This window comes from Salminus brasiliensis, chromosome 2 (genome assembly GCF_030463535.1).
Source record: "Salminus brasiliensis chromosome 2, fSalBra1.hap2, whole genome shotgun sequence".
In the NCBI taxonomy this organism is placed as follows: domain Eukaryota; kingdom Metazoa; phylum Chordata; class Actinopteri; order Characiformes; family Bryconidae; genus Salminus; species Salminus brasiliensis.
The window spans coordinates 35,765,469-35,782,763 of record NC_132879.1 but is presented as its reverse complement, the minus strand read 5'-3'; the positions used below and the strand labels follow the sequence as shown (position 1 = coordinate 35,782,763).

Here is a 17,295-nt window from a genome sequence, read left to right as displayed (position 1 = left end):
CTTTTCTCTCTCTCTCTCTGACTCACTCGTACTTTCCCTCACTCTCACTCGTGCTTTCTCTCACTCTCACTGAAGCCGGAATGTTAGGTCTTACCAGTGAAGAGATCTCCGCAGCTAGTGAATGTATTGGGGCAGGTAATGCAGCTCTACCATTGTTCTCCCACCCACGTTACTTTGAAGGCTGCTCAGTAACACCGGCCTCTAACAGCAGGCTTTCTCCTCCATATAAAAGCCTCTTAACCACCGCTGGGTTCAGTGCGTTTCGACTGCCCACGTTGGAGAAAATCAGCAGGCTTCCAGTGACTCACCAGCCCGGGAAGGCAGCCCCAGAAGAGCAGTAGCCAACTTTAATGACGTTTCGAGTGAAGAGCTGAGTGAGCTGCTACTGTGCTCCAAAGCTGAAGCAGCTCTGGAAACGGCACTAAACTGTTACACTGACCGTATAACGCTAGGACGTCTTCCATGAGTTACTGGTCACAGTCAAAAACTGTACTTCTCTACATGCGTCCTCTTCATGTCTTCACTTCAGAATGTCTTTAGTTCTCTGACCTGCATGTAATGTTTTGGACAGACACACGCACACACTGTGTGGTTTGGACTGTAAGCTGCTGCTGTGTTTGTGGTCATTTCATTTAGAGGCGACTCGCTGATACTTCTTGAAGGGAAGTAGAGAAGAAAATCTTTTACAGCAGAGCGGTTCAGCCAGTTTATTATTGGTGCAATTCCTAAGCATGAGCTTGATATGATCTAGTCAGTTATGCATGTTTACTCATTTTATATTTTTTGCACTGTATTGTAAATTAATATGTGAATTGCCTACAATGACCTCTGAGTCTGTGTGTTCATGTTTTTTTTCAAATCAGATCCCATGGACCAAGCTGAAAACGCATCCTATTACCCTGGTAAGTGTTGCATCTCATTTGGCATGCCTACCCCAGTGTCAACTGTGTAACATGGTAATAATCAAGCCACACACCCTGTAGGCCAAAGATGAACAACCTGGCTTCTTGCTTGGTTCTCCACCTACACTGTCAGCACAAAGGGTACAAACAAAAATAATAAATACAGTGAAATAAATGTCACACTACATTACACTCACCTTTCCAGGGAAGGTTCATATACTTCTACATTGGCCTAACTTGGCTTTGGAGTAAATTCCTTTACTGAAGGTACTCAGTCTGAGGTGAGAAGTGTAGAGCAAGTTAAGCTTGGCTTAAGCTGATTGGCGTCTAGCAATGGCCAGTGCACTTGATGCGCAGGAGCTACAACCATACCATAGTGTACCTGCCCACCCCCTTTCTTTTTTAGGAAGAGGGGAAAAAGTTATTCAGGATATCTGTTTGGGCCAGACAGTAATTTTCAGTGTCTTTAGCTTACTGACTCTTCATAGTTGAAACCTGCAGTCATATCGGGTGTAAAGGAAGTCATGCAGTGACATAGCACTATTGCAGCAATATCAAAAACACTACTGTGGCTGCATTAAACACTGAATGCAGCAATTACAACTTGCTTCTATAAAGAAAGACCACTACTATTCCTCTGTCCCCTTAATCATGGGTATGTGCTAGTTATACACTAGTTATATTGATGGGTCACATTGAAGAAAGACTACTTTCACTACTTAGCTGGTTTTGACCAAACGTCCTGTACCTGTGTCTTTACCCAAGAGTCTGACAATGTTGCCTACATTAACATTCAGTTTTTAGGATGTACCTCCTTTAATCTACCTATAGAGAGTATCCAGTACTATTTATGGACAGGTTTCAGTTCCTGACAGACAGCGTTCCCCATGGGCTGGTTTCACAGTCCAGCTTAACTAGGCCTGCCCAATCTTGCCCCAATTTTTTTTCTTGACGTCATTGGTAAGTCACGGTGTGTCAGTCGAACTGTGTCTTTTTTTTGTTTGGATTTTTTAAGTCATTGGACAAAGTGGTGATGGAAATGAGCACCTGTGATGAGCCGCGCCCACCCAATGGCCCATCTCCCATTGCGACAGCCTCAGGTCAAAGGTTTGTATTGCTTCTGCTTACTTGTGGTTTCTTTTATATATATATATATATATATATATATATATATATATATATATATATATATATATATATATATATATATATATATATTATATAATGCTTTTATATGATCCTCCCTCCCCCTTTCTCTCTCTCTTTCAGTGAGTATGGTTTTGCTGAGAAGGTGGTAGAGGGCATCTCTCTGTCTGTTAACTCCATCGTGATCAGGATCAGTGCCAAGGCCTTCAATGCTTCCTTCGAGCTCTCTCAGCTGCAGGTGTACAGCGTCAACACCAGCTGGGTGGCAAGCGACTTGCGATTCACTCGCATACAGGACCCTGCACGTGGAGAGGTACACGTCCGCCCACTCGCTAGCTGATGTGCAAGACACACAGGAAAAGGAGCCGTGGGAACAAAAACCATTATGTCGTTGAAATCGCCCCTCCTTTTTTGCCCAAATTTTTTCGGTTCTGTTCAATGGCTGTAGAAAACATGGACGCCATGTTTCCATTAATTTATGTTTCACGAAATTAGGCCAAAACTGTCCGCCATGTTGTCAAATTTGCAACCAGAGTCTGCGCTGTAAAGACCAGAGGTGGAGCCAGGCTCATCTACTCATTTCTCACTTCTCCCAAACCAAGCGTATCTCAGACCACCTTCATTGAGCTTACAGTGTAGAGCCAGAGCGGATTTTCCCCTGGATACCCAGTTTGTCCTATAATGTATTTTATTATAAAAGATCTGCATTTCCATCAAATGACTGTACCAGAGCTCAGCTCTGTTTGCCGCTTCTATGATCTAGTTTAACCTTTGGTGAGGGCGCTGGCCAAGACAGAGTACAAATACTTTGGTGTCCAGCACTTCTAACAACGCTAACATTATCTGACTGACTAACAACACTAACATTATCTGATTGGCTAACAAGGAATTACATCACATTTACACTAACATCAGACATACTGAAAAGACCGCAAAGAACTTTGTGCACAGTGTCTGTTAATACAACCAACAGCTCACCACCATAAATAATATTATGGTTAACTAGCTAGTTGCCTGGCAGCTTCAATTTAGCTACTCCATGTAAAGAGCAGAAAGGACGCAATGCCTCGCCCTGCAGATTAGCGGTCTCCTCCACTCAAGGCTGTCGGTCACCCTGCCTTCTTACAATACAGCAAGAATAAGGGTTTAAAAACTGATTTCTGGGGGAAAATAGAAAATGGGCCAATATTAAAACAGGAAAACTAACTGTTGGAATTGCACACTGGAGATAGAAAGACAGCTTAGAGGAGGAAAATAAGATGAATATTGGGCTGTTGAGTTATTGGAACCTATGGGGATGGGTGGAGCTATGCGTCATACTCCAACCAGCCAGCAGAAGCGCTAGACCTGAGTTGACTTCACTTTTGAGAGACATTGCACTGTCCTCAGTTTTTCTACAGTCATTGATGTTATTTGCTTCGAGTTTGCACAAATAAAGTTAACACACAGTATCCATGTGTGCTGTGTGTTAAAATCTGATATGCTGGAATGATAAATTGAAAAAAAACTGATGCCTATGTGTTGGTCTAAATAACTGTCTGTCCTTTTCCATAACATTGCCTGTTTAATTAGCTAGCCTAATAAACTAGATTAGCACATAGGCTAGCCAAGTTAAAAAGGGGTGGTGCTCTGTTTTGTGTTTACAAAAGCCTCCACATATCAACCGGCACCATCCGTTTATGGTGTGTATTTGTGGATGACTGTCTTAAAGTCTGAATCTGAATAACACACTAAATTCACAACAGTTCTCTGTTAGAAGTAGATGCATTTTCCAGATTAAATACTTAAAAATAATATAAACACTCAAATATGCGTAAAAGGTGGAATGTAAGTGCTTGAAAACGATACTATGTCACAGCTGCCAAGAATAAATAAATAATAGTGAAATCAGTCCTCTCCAGGATGAATCTTAAGAAATGCCTGGCTGATTACTGTGCAGATTCCCAATATGCTGTAATAATGTTGCTACAGGAACAGGCGAGGATGGCTAAAAACTAAAAATGTTCTACTGAATGTGAAACTACAGAGATGTGTATTACCTCACGTTACTTACTCTCAGTAGGTATGAGTAATGGTGACTGTGTAGACTGGGCAGCCAATAAGCTCATCTGACTCATAGCAGCATCTTTGGCCTAACGTATACTTAACATCCCACAAGCCAGACATCAGCCAAGAAGTAGCTGCTTGGACACGACGACAAAATGTGGCCGTTTGAAAAGAGCTGTTACACAACACTGGAATCTGGACCTAAAACATTACTCTGCACCTTTTTGAGCACAAACTACATTTGAAAAATCTCCAAGCACCATTCCGTGCTTTGTTCTAACTGATTGTAATCCATTTCAAAATCTGTGAGGCTGAATTGTTACAGGTGTGCGCTTTGGCAATCTCATGCTAATTAAGGCGTGTCTTATTGCAGATCCTGACATTTAAGGAGGTGAACTGGCAGATGATCCGGATCGAGGCGGATGCCATCCAGAGCTCGGAACACGAGGTGCTCAGCGCCCCAATCCGCCTCATCACTAACCAGTCCAAAATCAGAGTTACGCTCAAGAGAAGGGTGAGCATGTACACGCACTCTCTGAATGCGGATCTTCTGTGTAAGTTAGGCTATGTATCCCTATGGGTTTTGGGGGTTTTCTACCCAGTATTTATTCATCAACTACCTCATGCATTGCAGTAGATGAGGTTTGTATTTTGTATTATCCATTAATGCTATATTCACATATCTGGTGAATTTTATGCATTTATAGCTAGCGTTATCTCATGGTCCAAGACTGCTTATGCAAACACCCGTTTTCCTACATGGTAGCACATCAAATCTCAAATCAGCACAGTCAGCATAAACTCCTTTCTAAAACACATGTAAATTGCTGTGTGGGCGTGCACTTCCTTTCCTGTGTTGAGTAAATTTCTGTGTAATCACCTTCAGCTCCGTTCAGGCCTGTTGTTCAGTTACTAATCTTACTTATTATTTAGTTAAACCGGAACCGCTGTGAGACTGCTCTGTGGGTTCTGTAGTTCTTGTGAATGAGGATGTAAAATGTGCCTCACATCAGGGCCTTGTGTGTTGTGTTGTGTTATGTTTGTATCAGATGAAGGATTGTAACGTGGTGGCCTCGAAGCTGATCCTGATCCTGGATGACCTGCTGTGGGTTCTGACGGACTCTCAGCTCAAAGCCATGGTGCAGTATGCCAAGTCTCTGAGTGAGGCCATGGAGAAATCAGCCCTGCAGAGAAAGAGCATGGCACAAGACTCCTCTCAGGTGTGGGTTTGTGTGGGGGATGACCTACTTTTCTCCATTACCAGTCAGTATGCACCTCAGTAATAAACTGCTGGCTAATTATTATTATTATTATTATTATTATTATTGAATTAATTAATTAATTGTTGTCATTACTATTTTTATACTTGTCTCACACCAGCTGCCATAGTGCCAGGCTGTGGTAATCTGTCTAAATCTCTCACAGACTTTGAACCTACGTTCTCTGACATTCGCTGAGGTGCTGAAGTGCATGTTAATATCTTAGATGAGTGTAAAGGCCTGCAAGTGTGTATTTAACTTGGAGTTTAGATTCTTTGCCTGAGCCCGACCTGAACTCGGGCCGGACCGGACCCAGTGTGCACACGTGAGCTCCACCATTTGTCCGCATGACACTCAACCTTAACCTTATTCTAAACAGATTTTGGTCATTTGGTCATTTCGGTCATTCGGTCATGTCTCTTCTTTGCCTCCTTTTGTCTCTCTCTATCAGTCTCTCTGTTTGTTTGTTTGGTTTTTTCCTTTTGTCTCTCTCTTTCTCATTTGTCCCCCCCCCCCCTTCCCTTTGTCTTCTTTTTCTCTCTTTCTCTCCCCTTTTTTCTCCGTCTCTCACTTGCTTGCTCGCTATCTCGCTATCTCTCTCTCTCTCTCTCTCTCTCTCGATCTTGATCTCGATCTCTGCTGTGTGAGTGACTGGTATTCTTTTTGACACATTCTTACCATATGGCCCACAAACACACTCAGCGGTAGATGTGATCTTTTCACACTCTGCTTCCCATGTGCTGTGTTGGAGCGCCCCCTGTTGGTTGTAACATGTTATAACTAAGCTGTATTAATTTTTGAGCTGTGTTTAATGGCAGTAGATTGTCTGGATGTTGATCTTGAGTCTTCTGTTAAATGACAGTTGATTTGTAGAATTTGCTGACTTTGACTCTTTGTCTGCATGTCTTATGTGTCTGTAGGCAGCGCCAGCGGCCCCCTCTGCCCAGCAGGTGCACACACAGCAGGCCTCCGCCACACCTGACCAAAGTGCCTCTATGGCCCGGCTCTTCAACGCCTACAATGTGTGTGAAACCTCCCATCACCTACAAATCACACATCTCGACCTGCACATCTGCGACGACATCCACGCCAAGGACAGAGGTAATTTGTACACACACTCTTTAACACGTACCGCAGCAAGGCTAAACATATGTAATTCGTCTCTGTCTCTGTTTTTCTCTCAGGCATCAGTAAGAGGATTGAAGGTGGAGCCATGCAGCTCTCTTTCAGTTTAATCACTGTAGATTACTACCCCTTCCACAGAGCAGGTACGAAGTGTGTGTGTGTGTGTGTGTGTGTGTGTGTGTGTGTGTGTGTGTGTGTGTGTGTGTGTGTGATTCAGTTGTGTGAGTCTTTGAAGACACCAGTTGGAAAGAATCCTTTGACTCCAGATTATTTTTTTGACACATGATATCATCTGATGCATTTCTCTCTCTCTCTCTCTCTCTCTCTCTCCCCCTCCCTCCCTCCCTCCCTCCTAGGTGAGAGTTGTCTGCACTGGATGCACTACAGTGATGCCACTAAGGCTCGTGAAGGCTGGGCCCGCTCTCTGCTGGAAGAGTTCAGGTCTAATGTGGACATGCTCAAAAACGCTGTCAGTGGCCAGTCTCAAGGCTCCCCTCAGCATGGTGAGAACTTCTTCATCTGCCCCTTTCATTAGCCATCAGAGCTCACAGCCCAGCTTACTACTCTATTAGAATTGTGTGGTTGTTGCTGCTAAGCTGAATGCCCGTAGTTGCTGACAAAGCTCAAACTAAATTATTTAGGTTGGGCAAGTAAAAAATATGCATTCAATTCAGATTGCTATGGTTTCTCTTTCTCTCCACAATAACAGCAATGATAGTAAATGTTTTTAGTGTTGTTAACGCAGGGTTGTAACTGCTGGTTCAGATTTTTTACAGCTAGTGAACCAGCATGCTTGTGATGTGAAAGCTGCACACGCTGAGTCACTGGTTATTCTGAATTCAGTTTGAGAACTATGAGGGGGGGAGTAAAAGCATGCCCTGAAAAAGATTCAAACTGCTGATGTTATATAAGCACATTATGCTGAGCTTTGAGTTTCTGTCTAATTGTGTCATTACGAAGCCCTATAGTAATTAACACGATAAAGCTAAGAAAGTGGAGCTCATTTTGCTAACCGGGGAGTCTTTCCCTCCAGCGCTCATATAACCGCTGTGTTTTTGCAGTAGCTACTGTGCTAGATTGCGAGCTGCATCTGGCCACTGGTAATGGGTTGTGTGTCCACAGTCCCTCAGTCTGTGCCCTTAGAGGAGCTGAGTGCTGGCGTAGTAGTTAGGCAGCTGGACTCTGGAGCCGAGGCGTGGGCTCCGCTCCCACACACCGCCCACTGCTGCTGGTGCCTGGAGCCAGGTACCTCTCTGGTGTGCGTTTGAGGTGCCACACACACAGACCTATGTGCAAATGCCCCCGCAGTGTGTGATATCTGTGTGTGTGTGTGTGTGTGTGTGTGTGTGTGTTTTTCACAGGGAAAATCTCCACTAGTTCAAGCAGTTCTTTCTCCTCTCCGCCTACACCCAAGACCCAGATGATGTCCAGCTCCATAGTACTGCGAATGGCTGACTTCAGCATTTACCAGGTGAAAAAATGAGACCTTGCACGCATTACTTCAGCAATCATGCGGCTGTTAGTTGCAGATATTGTATGATACGTTTGTATGTTTTTGCAATGGCAGAAAGGTCTGTAATGAAAAACCACCTGTGACACAGTGAGATATTATATGTACATCTTAGTTTTTTTTTCCTAAATACAACATTGTGGTATAGTAAGCAGCTGCTAAATTAATAATTATGTACACACACAAACAGACCCACACATGCTCATTGATTAAACAAAGGCATGACACACTTTCACTCTCAAGAAATGCTGTATCTAACGAGTTCAGGATGGGCTCAGGCTCGGGCAGAGAATCTAAACTCCAATGTAAATAAACACTTGCAGGCCTTTACACTCATCTAAGATATTAACATGTACTTGAGCACTTCAGCGAATGTCATAGAATGTAGGTTCAAAGTCTGTGAGAGCTGCAAGTCCACAAGCCTAGAGATTTAGACCGATTACCACAGTCTGGCACTATGGCAGCTGGTGTGATATAAGTATAAAAATAATAATAATAATAAAAAAATAGTAATCATCATAATTAATCATAATTAATCATAATTAGCCAGCAGTTTATTACTGAGAAGTGTACTGACTGGTAATGGAGAAAAGTAGGCCATACCCCACACAAACCCACACCTGAGAGGAGTGTCACACACACACACACACACACACACACACACAGACACGTGCATAATTACTGAGTAAATTTAACTATACACACCCATACATACCCTCTAGCTCAGACTCTTTCTGTATGCTGCATTTCAGGTATCGACGGCTGACCAGCGGCGCTCCAGTCCTAAAGCTATGATCTCCTGTAATAAAAAGACCCTGTACCTCCCCCAGGAGATGCCTGCCATTCATGCCGAATTCACAGAGTATTACTTCCCTGACGGAAAAGACTATCCCAGTAAGAATACAAAGTAACTTTGTGAGGAGTTCAGCAAAAACAAAAAAAAAACATAAGATAATTTGTTATAACAATATATAATATAAAAAAATATTATTTTTGCTTCTTTTCCTGGCAACCTTTCATCTGCTTTTATTCTGTTACCATTTCTATTATTATTATTCCAGTTTACCAGCATACATCCTGATTGGCTGCTGTGCTTGCTGTATGTTAATACTGATCTGGCTAATGGATGGGTTTGTTTTGTTTGATGTTACTATATAATAACTCATATATAACTCATAATATCATATTGGTGACAAAGTTCAGAATAAAAGTCTCAAAGGCCTAATATTCTTGATTTAGCATTATAAAAGAAAACCATGGTGCAGTATAAACCCTTGCTTCATCTAACACTACTGAGAACTGATGGTGATCTAATTATGCTGGTTGGCTTGGCTTTGGGTTAACCACAGATTTACCATGTCGGCTGTACTTACGTTGAGTGGTTTTCTGTAAGACCATATGACGTACCACTGGGTACAGCACACGTAATGCCCTCACTGGGTGAACTTGATGTGCAATCACCTATTCATCTACCCTTAATGCTTCTGTGAGATATATATATATATATATATATATATAATGAGGGTGAAAAGAGAGCTATACCAAATGCTTAATGACTGTAAGGAAGGTCCCTCCAAGAGTAGAGTAGGTCTAAAGCCATTCTCAGCAGCAGTTCTCACAAATCTACATGGGAGACATCTCAATATTTTATTTCAGAAGATCAAGGTGCTCTCTTAATTGTGCATGTGTTTGTGCTTGTGTGCTTTTTGCAGTCCCCTGCCCTAACCTGTATGTGCAGCTGAATGCCCTGCAGCTGGTGGTGGATTCACGCAGTCTGGTGTGGCTCAATATGTTCGCTCTGGACCTGCGCCACAGCCTGGAGCAGTTCATGGAGCTCTACAAGCTCAATGACTCGCAGAAACCCGAAGAGCACGTAGACGTCAGGGTGGATGGCCTCATGCTAAAGGTGAAATGAATTCACCTGAAATATTTCTCTCTCTTACTCGCACACTCTTTACACAAGCCTGCAGGAAATGAGTGTACTGGCATGTGCAATTCAGTACATTCAGACAAGCTTACATATTAAGTGTGTTCTTCATACACTCAGTCATACATGCATAAAACATTATTCAGGGTCTTTCACATCAGTAAAATGTCAGTCCAGTGTCTGTCCAGTTCCCACACATACTGTAGTTGTAGTTGTCTGTGCTGTAGTCTAAGTATGCTGATGGCCTCTGAAGTATGTTTTGACGCAAAAAAGATGCTATTCTTCTTTTGAAAAATGTCCACTCTGGAATATTTTTCCTGTCCGCTCTATTTAATTTCCCTTCACCACAAGTGCGCGTTAGCAAGAGATGCTGTAGTTCTCCATTCTTTGTGGACATTAAAAGTTAGTCTAGGTGCATCCTAATCTGTTTAACAGCTACATAAAGTGCTACTCTCTGTTATTCCCCAGTTCTTCAGGTTTGCTCTGCCATATGTTCTTTAACCTCCACATTTTTGTAGTCGGCGTGTTGCTATTATGTTCAGCTATGAACAAAATGAGCTGTTCTTTCACAGTCTTGATGCTCATATTATTTATTTTCTAGAAAATCAGCGGGAGATGGCCATTTTAATGTAAAAGAACTCAATAGCATCAAAATTGGCAGATCCTATACAATTCATTAATGTTTGAGGTCTGTGAATGAGGATTAGGAGTCTCGTTTGAAGATTTTAATAGTCTGTTTAGCCAGGCAGGGAATCAAACCCTGGTAATTCTTATACAAAAATAAGAATTGTCCAAGCAATGAATTTGCTAATATACAAATAAGAATACCACACTTTATATCTCTTATTTTTCGGTCAAAATTATTAGTACATTTTAAGTGCTTTTTGCTTGTTTGTTTCTTTTTTTTTTTTTATAAAAAGAATCAGCATCAGCGCAGAAAGCAGAACATTTCAACAAATCAGAATGTTCAGATGTTTGAGAATTTACTGAAACCACCTTTACCTTTTATCCAGCTTTCAGTTTTTCAGAGAAATCTGCATGTTTTCCAGTCACTTTCTGCTTTCCAGATCCAAGTAGACCCAAACACATCCAGTGATGTTTGGGGTGGTCATGTCCATTATTCTGAGAACACCTACATTGATTTGCACGTGTCTGTTTGCCACTTGTCCTTTTAGAACATAGTGTTGAGTAAATATCATGTTGTGCATGTATTCACCTGCTTGTGTATGTTCATGTGCAGTTAGTGATCCCTGCCGACCAGGAGCAGCTCCAGCCGGATCTGCCTCGCTCAATATCCGTGCAGACGTCTGAAATGGTGGCCACCAACACGCGCCACTCCTCTGGCTGTTCCCGCTCTGATCTGGAGGCTCTGCTGCAGGCCTTCCGGGAGAAAGCCTTCTTCACCTCCTCCTCATCCTCCTTCCCCCGCAGCCCAAGCTCTTTCCCTGTGCTGCACCCGGTCTTCCAGCGGCACGCACACGAGCAAGACACACGTGTGCACGACGTGTACCGCGGCCTGGCTCCACCCTCACTCTCCACCCATGCCCTCAAGACCCCTTCAGCCACAGATCTCTGGGCCCTGCACTTCTCTCAGTTCTGGGTGGACTATGAAGGCCGTGGCCGCCCAACGCCTTGTGTGGACTCTTTCCCCCTCACCCTGTGGGTGTGCCGGCCAGCCTGCCATGCCCAGCACCAGCGCAGACTCAAAGCTGCCGCGCTGCCCCAGAGTGAGTCTGCCAGTGAGATGGCCAGCCGCCTGCAGAGGAAAAAGCTGCTGAAGGAGTATTACAGCGCCGAGGCGACCACAAGCAGTTCTTACAGCAATGGCCTCTGCAAGCCGCGCTCACTGGATGGCCTGAGTTGTTCCAACCCTTCTGCCCTTTCCCTCTCATCTACATCCTCTTCTTCAGATGATGAAGAGGCAGACCTGCAGGTGCTGGTGCATGTGCAGAAGCCCCTGAACGCTCAGGTGAGCCATAGTCAGTATGTTTTCCTGCTGCGGCTCCAGCAGGCTGTGAAGTCACTCCAGCGTACCCTACAGCAGGACCTGGAGCAACACGGCTCCAAGCTGAGAGAGAGCACCGGCCGGCCCTTCGGTGCATCCATAGGCTTTCTCATGCAGAGCGCTGAGGTTTCCTTGTTGTTGAAGCCTGTGGCCAGTTCGCTGGACTCTGAGCTTTCTGGGAGCAGAGCCACTCTGGAGGCTGGCAGCAGCGATGCTGGAGAGGGACTGGCTGACACAGTCAAACCCAAGCTCCCTTGCTCTGTGGACCAGCTGCTCTGTGTGGGCACAGAGGTGCAAGGTCAGAATGTTCCGCCCCTTCTGCCGTCCACTGCCTCTTCCACCGCGGAAAGGAAAGCATCCATGGAAGAGAAGCCAGGCTCTGAGGAAAAGAATGGAGGGGAGGGCTCTCATGAGCCAGAAGGGTGCAAAGGAGAACCCAAAGCCCAGCAGAACGAGGCTTTGTTAGGCAGGACTGTGGTGGCAGACCCACCGAGTGACTCATTGTCCAGAGACTGGAATGATAAGAGTCAGGGAACCAGACTACCTCAGTCAATGTCCAGGTAATCTACTATAGTGCGTCATCATTTTAGAACTTGTGGGTTTGGTTTGATAACTAAACTTCTGTTTACATCTTAGAATGGAGAGCTTAGATGCATCTTATTATATTACCCATGGATGTCACACATTAACATACATATGTAACGTGCCGTCGGTCTGCAGAGGAAAAAGCTGCAGTTACTGAAGTGGTAGATGTAAAGAATCGTGAAAAACAATTAACCATGGTAATTGATCCGTCATTTAAGAGGAGTGGCTAAAGGTCCTTAAAGATCTTGGTCTGAACACTTTGCTTCATAGATTTCTATTTTTAATAAGGTGAAATGTACACTTATTAATATAAGGTGCTACAAATGGCTCTTTGAGGAATAGAAGAACCTCTTTTGGTTTGTGAAACCAAGTTTGCAGGAGTTTACAATTGGTAGAAATCCTGTAAGTTGTCATCAAGGATTTAAAAGATTCTTCACACTCTCACATCTCTTCCAGAAATATTTTTTTTTTTAAGGGAGCTCTAAATGGCATTGCTCAAAGAACATTTATATAGTGGCACCTCTATTCTTGAGCATGGCAAGTATTGAAAGTTTTTTCGGAGAACTTTTTATTTATCTGAGCCAAACTAGGGTAACTACAGCTCTGTTAATGCATATAATAAAAAAAATATATATAATAATTAACATACAAAATATTAAAACATGAAAACCGTGTCAAACCAAACAGTTGCGCACCTTTTGATTTGTACCTAAACATTTAGTGTATTTGGAGGGTTTTTGAGTCATGCAATTCACAGTGCTATTGCGCAATTGGCTGTGCTCTCTGATGGGTAGATGGCGCTTTCCCCCATCTCACTGTTCAGCCATGTTGGTCGGCACAGGTGTCAGTTAGTCCTAGGGGGGCTATGAAAGGGTGGCAGTACCAAAATTGGGAGAAATTTGGGAAAAATTGTGGGAAAAGATTGAAGTTTTATATAATCAACAAGAGTCAGGTTTTTTTTTTGTATCTTTGATCCCTTATTGTGGCCGACACTTTGCTCTTACAATGATTGATCCCATTCTCCTCATAAATTCTAAATAAATCCTAAGTAGGAAAGCATTGGTGATTTCAGAATCTTCGTGCATAAGGTCCAATGTAACCTGCCCTCTTTAACAAGAAGGTTGTTGTAATTATTGACATTCAGGGTGAAAGTCACTGCTTTGTGGGGTTGAACAGCTTCATTTTTCCACTGCTGCTTTCCATGTTACTCAGATGCACGTGTGTGTGTGTGTGTGTGTGTGTGTGTTTCACTCTCTGTTTCTAAAGGAAAGGCAGTTTATCAGTGGTCTCTGACCTCTTGACCTCCACACACACCAGGTCTACCTCCTTATATTCCATGTCCAGCATGTAAGACATGCCCTGTAGGTCTCTGTGGCCACTTGTGTATGTGTGTGTGTGTGTGCGTGCTTGTACGTGTGTGTTTATGACTACTTACTACTTGTCATTGCTGTAATTGTGCTTGTTTTGTAGTAGCTGCTCTCTGTGGTTGGTGTTCAGTTCAGAGTCATGTGCTCAGCTGGTGACTGGCTATATTTTTAGATATGTTGGCTAAAAAGGACTTTTTTGAATTTGAGTTGCTCGCTGCAAAAGCATGCACGTTGTGCTGTATTACTGTACTCATAAGGACTTAATTTGACACGTAACATTGTACCAGCATTACCCTTATCCTAATCCTAATCCTAAGACTAACCAATAGCAGACAGCTATGGAGAAATAAAGGTTTTGTGTCATTTCTAGAAAAGTATACTTGCTTTTAAAGAATATGCATTTGTGAAGGCCAGGACAGAAGACCAGTAATTCCATTTGACTGGAATTAGGGGGGGGGCTTTGCTCTAAATACACACGCTCAGTGGTTTCGGTCATGTGTGTTTCAGTGGGCGTCTGATGCGAGATCGTTCTCAGTCCAACTTCTTAGTGTCCTACAAGAACACGAGGAGTCCCTCACTGCAGTCCCTGGACAACATCTCCATAGACAGCAACTTACTGGAGGACTGTGACTCATACAGCCTAATGGAGAGAGGTACACACACTCACACACACACTCGTTCTAACTTAGATTTGCTGCAGTAACTGTCTCTACTCTCCTGGGAAAGCTTTCAACTAGATTTTGGAACATTTTCTGTGAGGATTTCATTGCATTTAGCCACAAGAGCTTTAGTGAGGTCAGGTTCTGATGCTGGACGATTAGCTCTGGAACTTTAAAGATCACTTCAGCTCATCCCAAAGGAATATGATGGTGCAGAGAATACGGATGCACTGCTCCACAGCTTAGTCCTGAGGGAGTTTATACTCCGTTAGCTCACAGTTGGCGCTGGGCATGGTTAGTTTGGGGCCCTTTCCTGCATGAGAATCCCATTCTATTGTTAATGCTTTCCTATGGGGATTATGCAAGATTGGTGCGTGCATTTGAACACCTGTGTAAGAAGGAGTGTCCGCAGACTTCTGGACATATGGACATATGGGGTGTGTGTGTCACTTTTTCTCAAGGCTTGCCTGGTTGTGTCTGGGTTTTACTTGAGCCACAGAATCTGTGGTGACCACTAGATGGCAGCACTGAATAATGAACCGAAGGAGTGTCTTTTGTTTATGAAGCGATTTCTCGCTCTTTGTTGCATCATTTAAAGACAAACTTAGCACAACATCACTTTTTGAAGATCTTGTATTTTTTAGCCAACGGATTGCTCTTTTCATTATTCAGTTAAGTTGGGTTTGTTAATGCTACATTGAAATCTATTTTTGGCCAGTCATGTTGTGCCATGTATCTGGATGACCTTGAATTGAAGAAATTAATCACAAGTGTGTGTTTGATCGTAGACGACGTGTCCATCTCTGGCTTCAAATCCACTCTGAGCGAGCCCACCGCTCCAGAGCGAGCCACTGAGGTGGTGGCACAGGACACAGATGATGCCCAGTCACCTGACGCGGTCAGTGCCACCTCGCAGAGCATTGACGAGCCCACCAAAGACCTGGTACAACCATCTGTTTCTTTCCTGTCTGAAAAATCCGCTGTGCTTTTGTAAATGTTTAACTGGATTTGGGTGCGTTAAGTAGCAATGAACATATCTTCACGGTCAGACACAAACCACAAATCTCCATTTTTGCGAGTTTTCACACTTTGAATCATTTGATCATTTGAATCTGCCAGTTTACATTCTGTCAGAATTTTATTATGAATGGACCAATAGACAGGGCAGCACGGTGGTGCCGCACAAAGTCCAAGTGTCGCACACTTCGAGGGGCCTGAGGTTGTGAGCTCAATCCCCACTCTGGCCCCCTCTCACTGTCTGTGAGGAGTTTTATGTGTGCTTCAAGAACACAGTAGGTGAATTGGCTATGCTAAATTGTGTCTGTGTGTCTGTGGACTGGTGCCATGACCAGGGGGTATTGCACCCAATGAGTCCGGATAGGCTCCGAAACCACTGCTACCCGACCAGAAGGATGGATGGATGGTCCAATAAAAATTCTCCCAAATGACCTGGAATATATATATATATATATATATATATATATATATATATATATATATATATATATATATATATATATTTTTTTTTTTTTTTTTTTACATTAAAATAAATTGAAAGATTGAAGATTGTAACGTTAGGCTTTGAGTGGTCCAGCAGAATAAGGCATTGTTACTATGACCAGATGATCACTAGTTCAAGTCCCGGTCATGCTGCTAGACATCGGCACAATTGGCCTTGCTGACCTTGCACTTCACTCCAGTACCATACTGGCCGGTACTGGCGTCTGCTGGGTGATGCATCAGAGCCGGATACACGCTGCTTTCCTTAGAGTGTATTTGTTACCCGGTGACGTTGCATCGGTGGCAGTTAGGGAAAAACAGGTGCTGGCTGGCTGCACACGTGTCGGAGTAGGTGTGTGTCGAAATGCACCTTGGTGCATGTGATCGAGGGATAGAGGGAGAATATGGATGGGTTGGGTGTCTGGCAGTCCAAATTGGGGACAAAATGGGTAACCTTTAAGAAAAGAAGGTTTTCACTTTGCCATTTTGGGGATACAAGTGTTTTGCAGGACATTGATGATACACTCTGATATACAGTACATACAGCCTGATTCTCAAACCCAGTGTAAGCCTAGACTAAATTATTTCCTGAGGTGATTGATCAGTGACAACACATTGGTCTACAACTAGGTGTAATCCTGGTTTGAGAAACCCACTTATAGAGTGGAATATATAAAATGACAAACGAACGGACAAGGCAACAGAAAGGAAAACCAATAGGGTTTTATTCTGATGAATTAAACCACAATATGCTAATGCTGTCGGTGGAATATGCTAAGAATAAATATCTGCATGAGTATCATTGGTACACTAACCTGACTGCATGGATCGTCAGAAAATAGCATAATTAGATGTACTAGTTTAACTACATTCAGTGCAGGAAGTGAAGTAGGGCTGCACGATATATCGTTTCAGCATCGTCATCGCAATGTGCACATGCGCAATAGGGACATCGCAGGACGTGCAATATCACTTAAGGCAAAGTAAATCATATTCATCATGCTACAACTTGATACAAAAGGAAATTTCACACTGTTCCAGAGGCAGATTATACCAGACCCATACCAGTTATTTTACTCCAAGCATTGATTCACACAGTGCATAATTAATATCACAACATATCATGTTGGATTATTGACTTCTGGCAAAATCTAGTGAATATTGCGGTTAATATTTGTTAACATCGTAACTAATATCGCAGAAAGTGAAGTGAAAGTGAAGCATTGGACAAAAATAATTAATATGCTTTTAAATGTGGCACTAC

The 17,295-nt window shown here is 43.1% G+C and overlaps 1 protein-coding gene across 4 annotated transcripts in view; it reads left to right on the top strand.

Annotated features, from left to right (window-relative positions):
• Nucleotides 1-17,295, top strand: part of bltp3b (bridge-like lipid transfer protein family member 3B) — a 44,776-nt gene that overhangs the window by 16,464 nt on the left and 11,017 nt on the right. For 2 of the 4 annotated variants that reach the window (XM_072672499.1, XM_072672502.1), the window contains exons 3-17: nt 864-902; nt 1,918-2,009; nt 2,172-2,361; nt 4,468-4,608; nt 5,144-5,314; nt 6,274-6,454; nt 6,538-6,621; nt 6,835-6,981; nt 7,840-7,949; nt 8,741-8,882; nt 9,701-9,894; nt 11,156-12,480; nt 13,772-13,852; nt 14,380-14,525; nt 15,320-15,474. In XM_072672499.1, the coding sequence (XP_072528600.1) occupies nt 864-902; nt 1,918-2,009; nt 2,172-2,361; nt 4,468-4,608; nt 5,144-5,314; nt 6,274-6,454; nt 6,538-6,621; nt 6,835-6,981; nt 7,840-7,949; nt 8,741-8,882; nt 9,701-9,894; nt 11,156-12,480; nt 13,772-13,852; nt 14,380-14,525; nt 15,320-15,474 (3,198 nt within the window). The remainder of the gene's footprint in view (nt 1-863; nt 903-1,917; nt 2,010-2,171; nt 2,362-4,467; nt 4,609-5,143; nt 5,315-6,273; nt 6,455-6,537; nt 6,622-6,834; nt 6,982-7,839; nt 7,950-8,740; nt 8,883-9,700; nt 9,895-11,155; nt 12,481-13,771; nt 13,853-14,379; nt 14,526-15,319; nt 15,475-17,295) is intronic. The other 2 variants (XM_072672500.1, XM_072672501.1) reach the window with 2 other exon arrangements.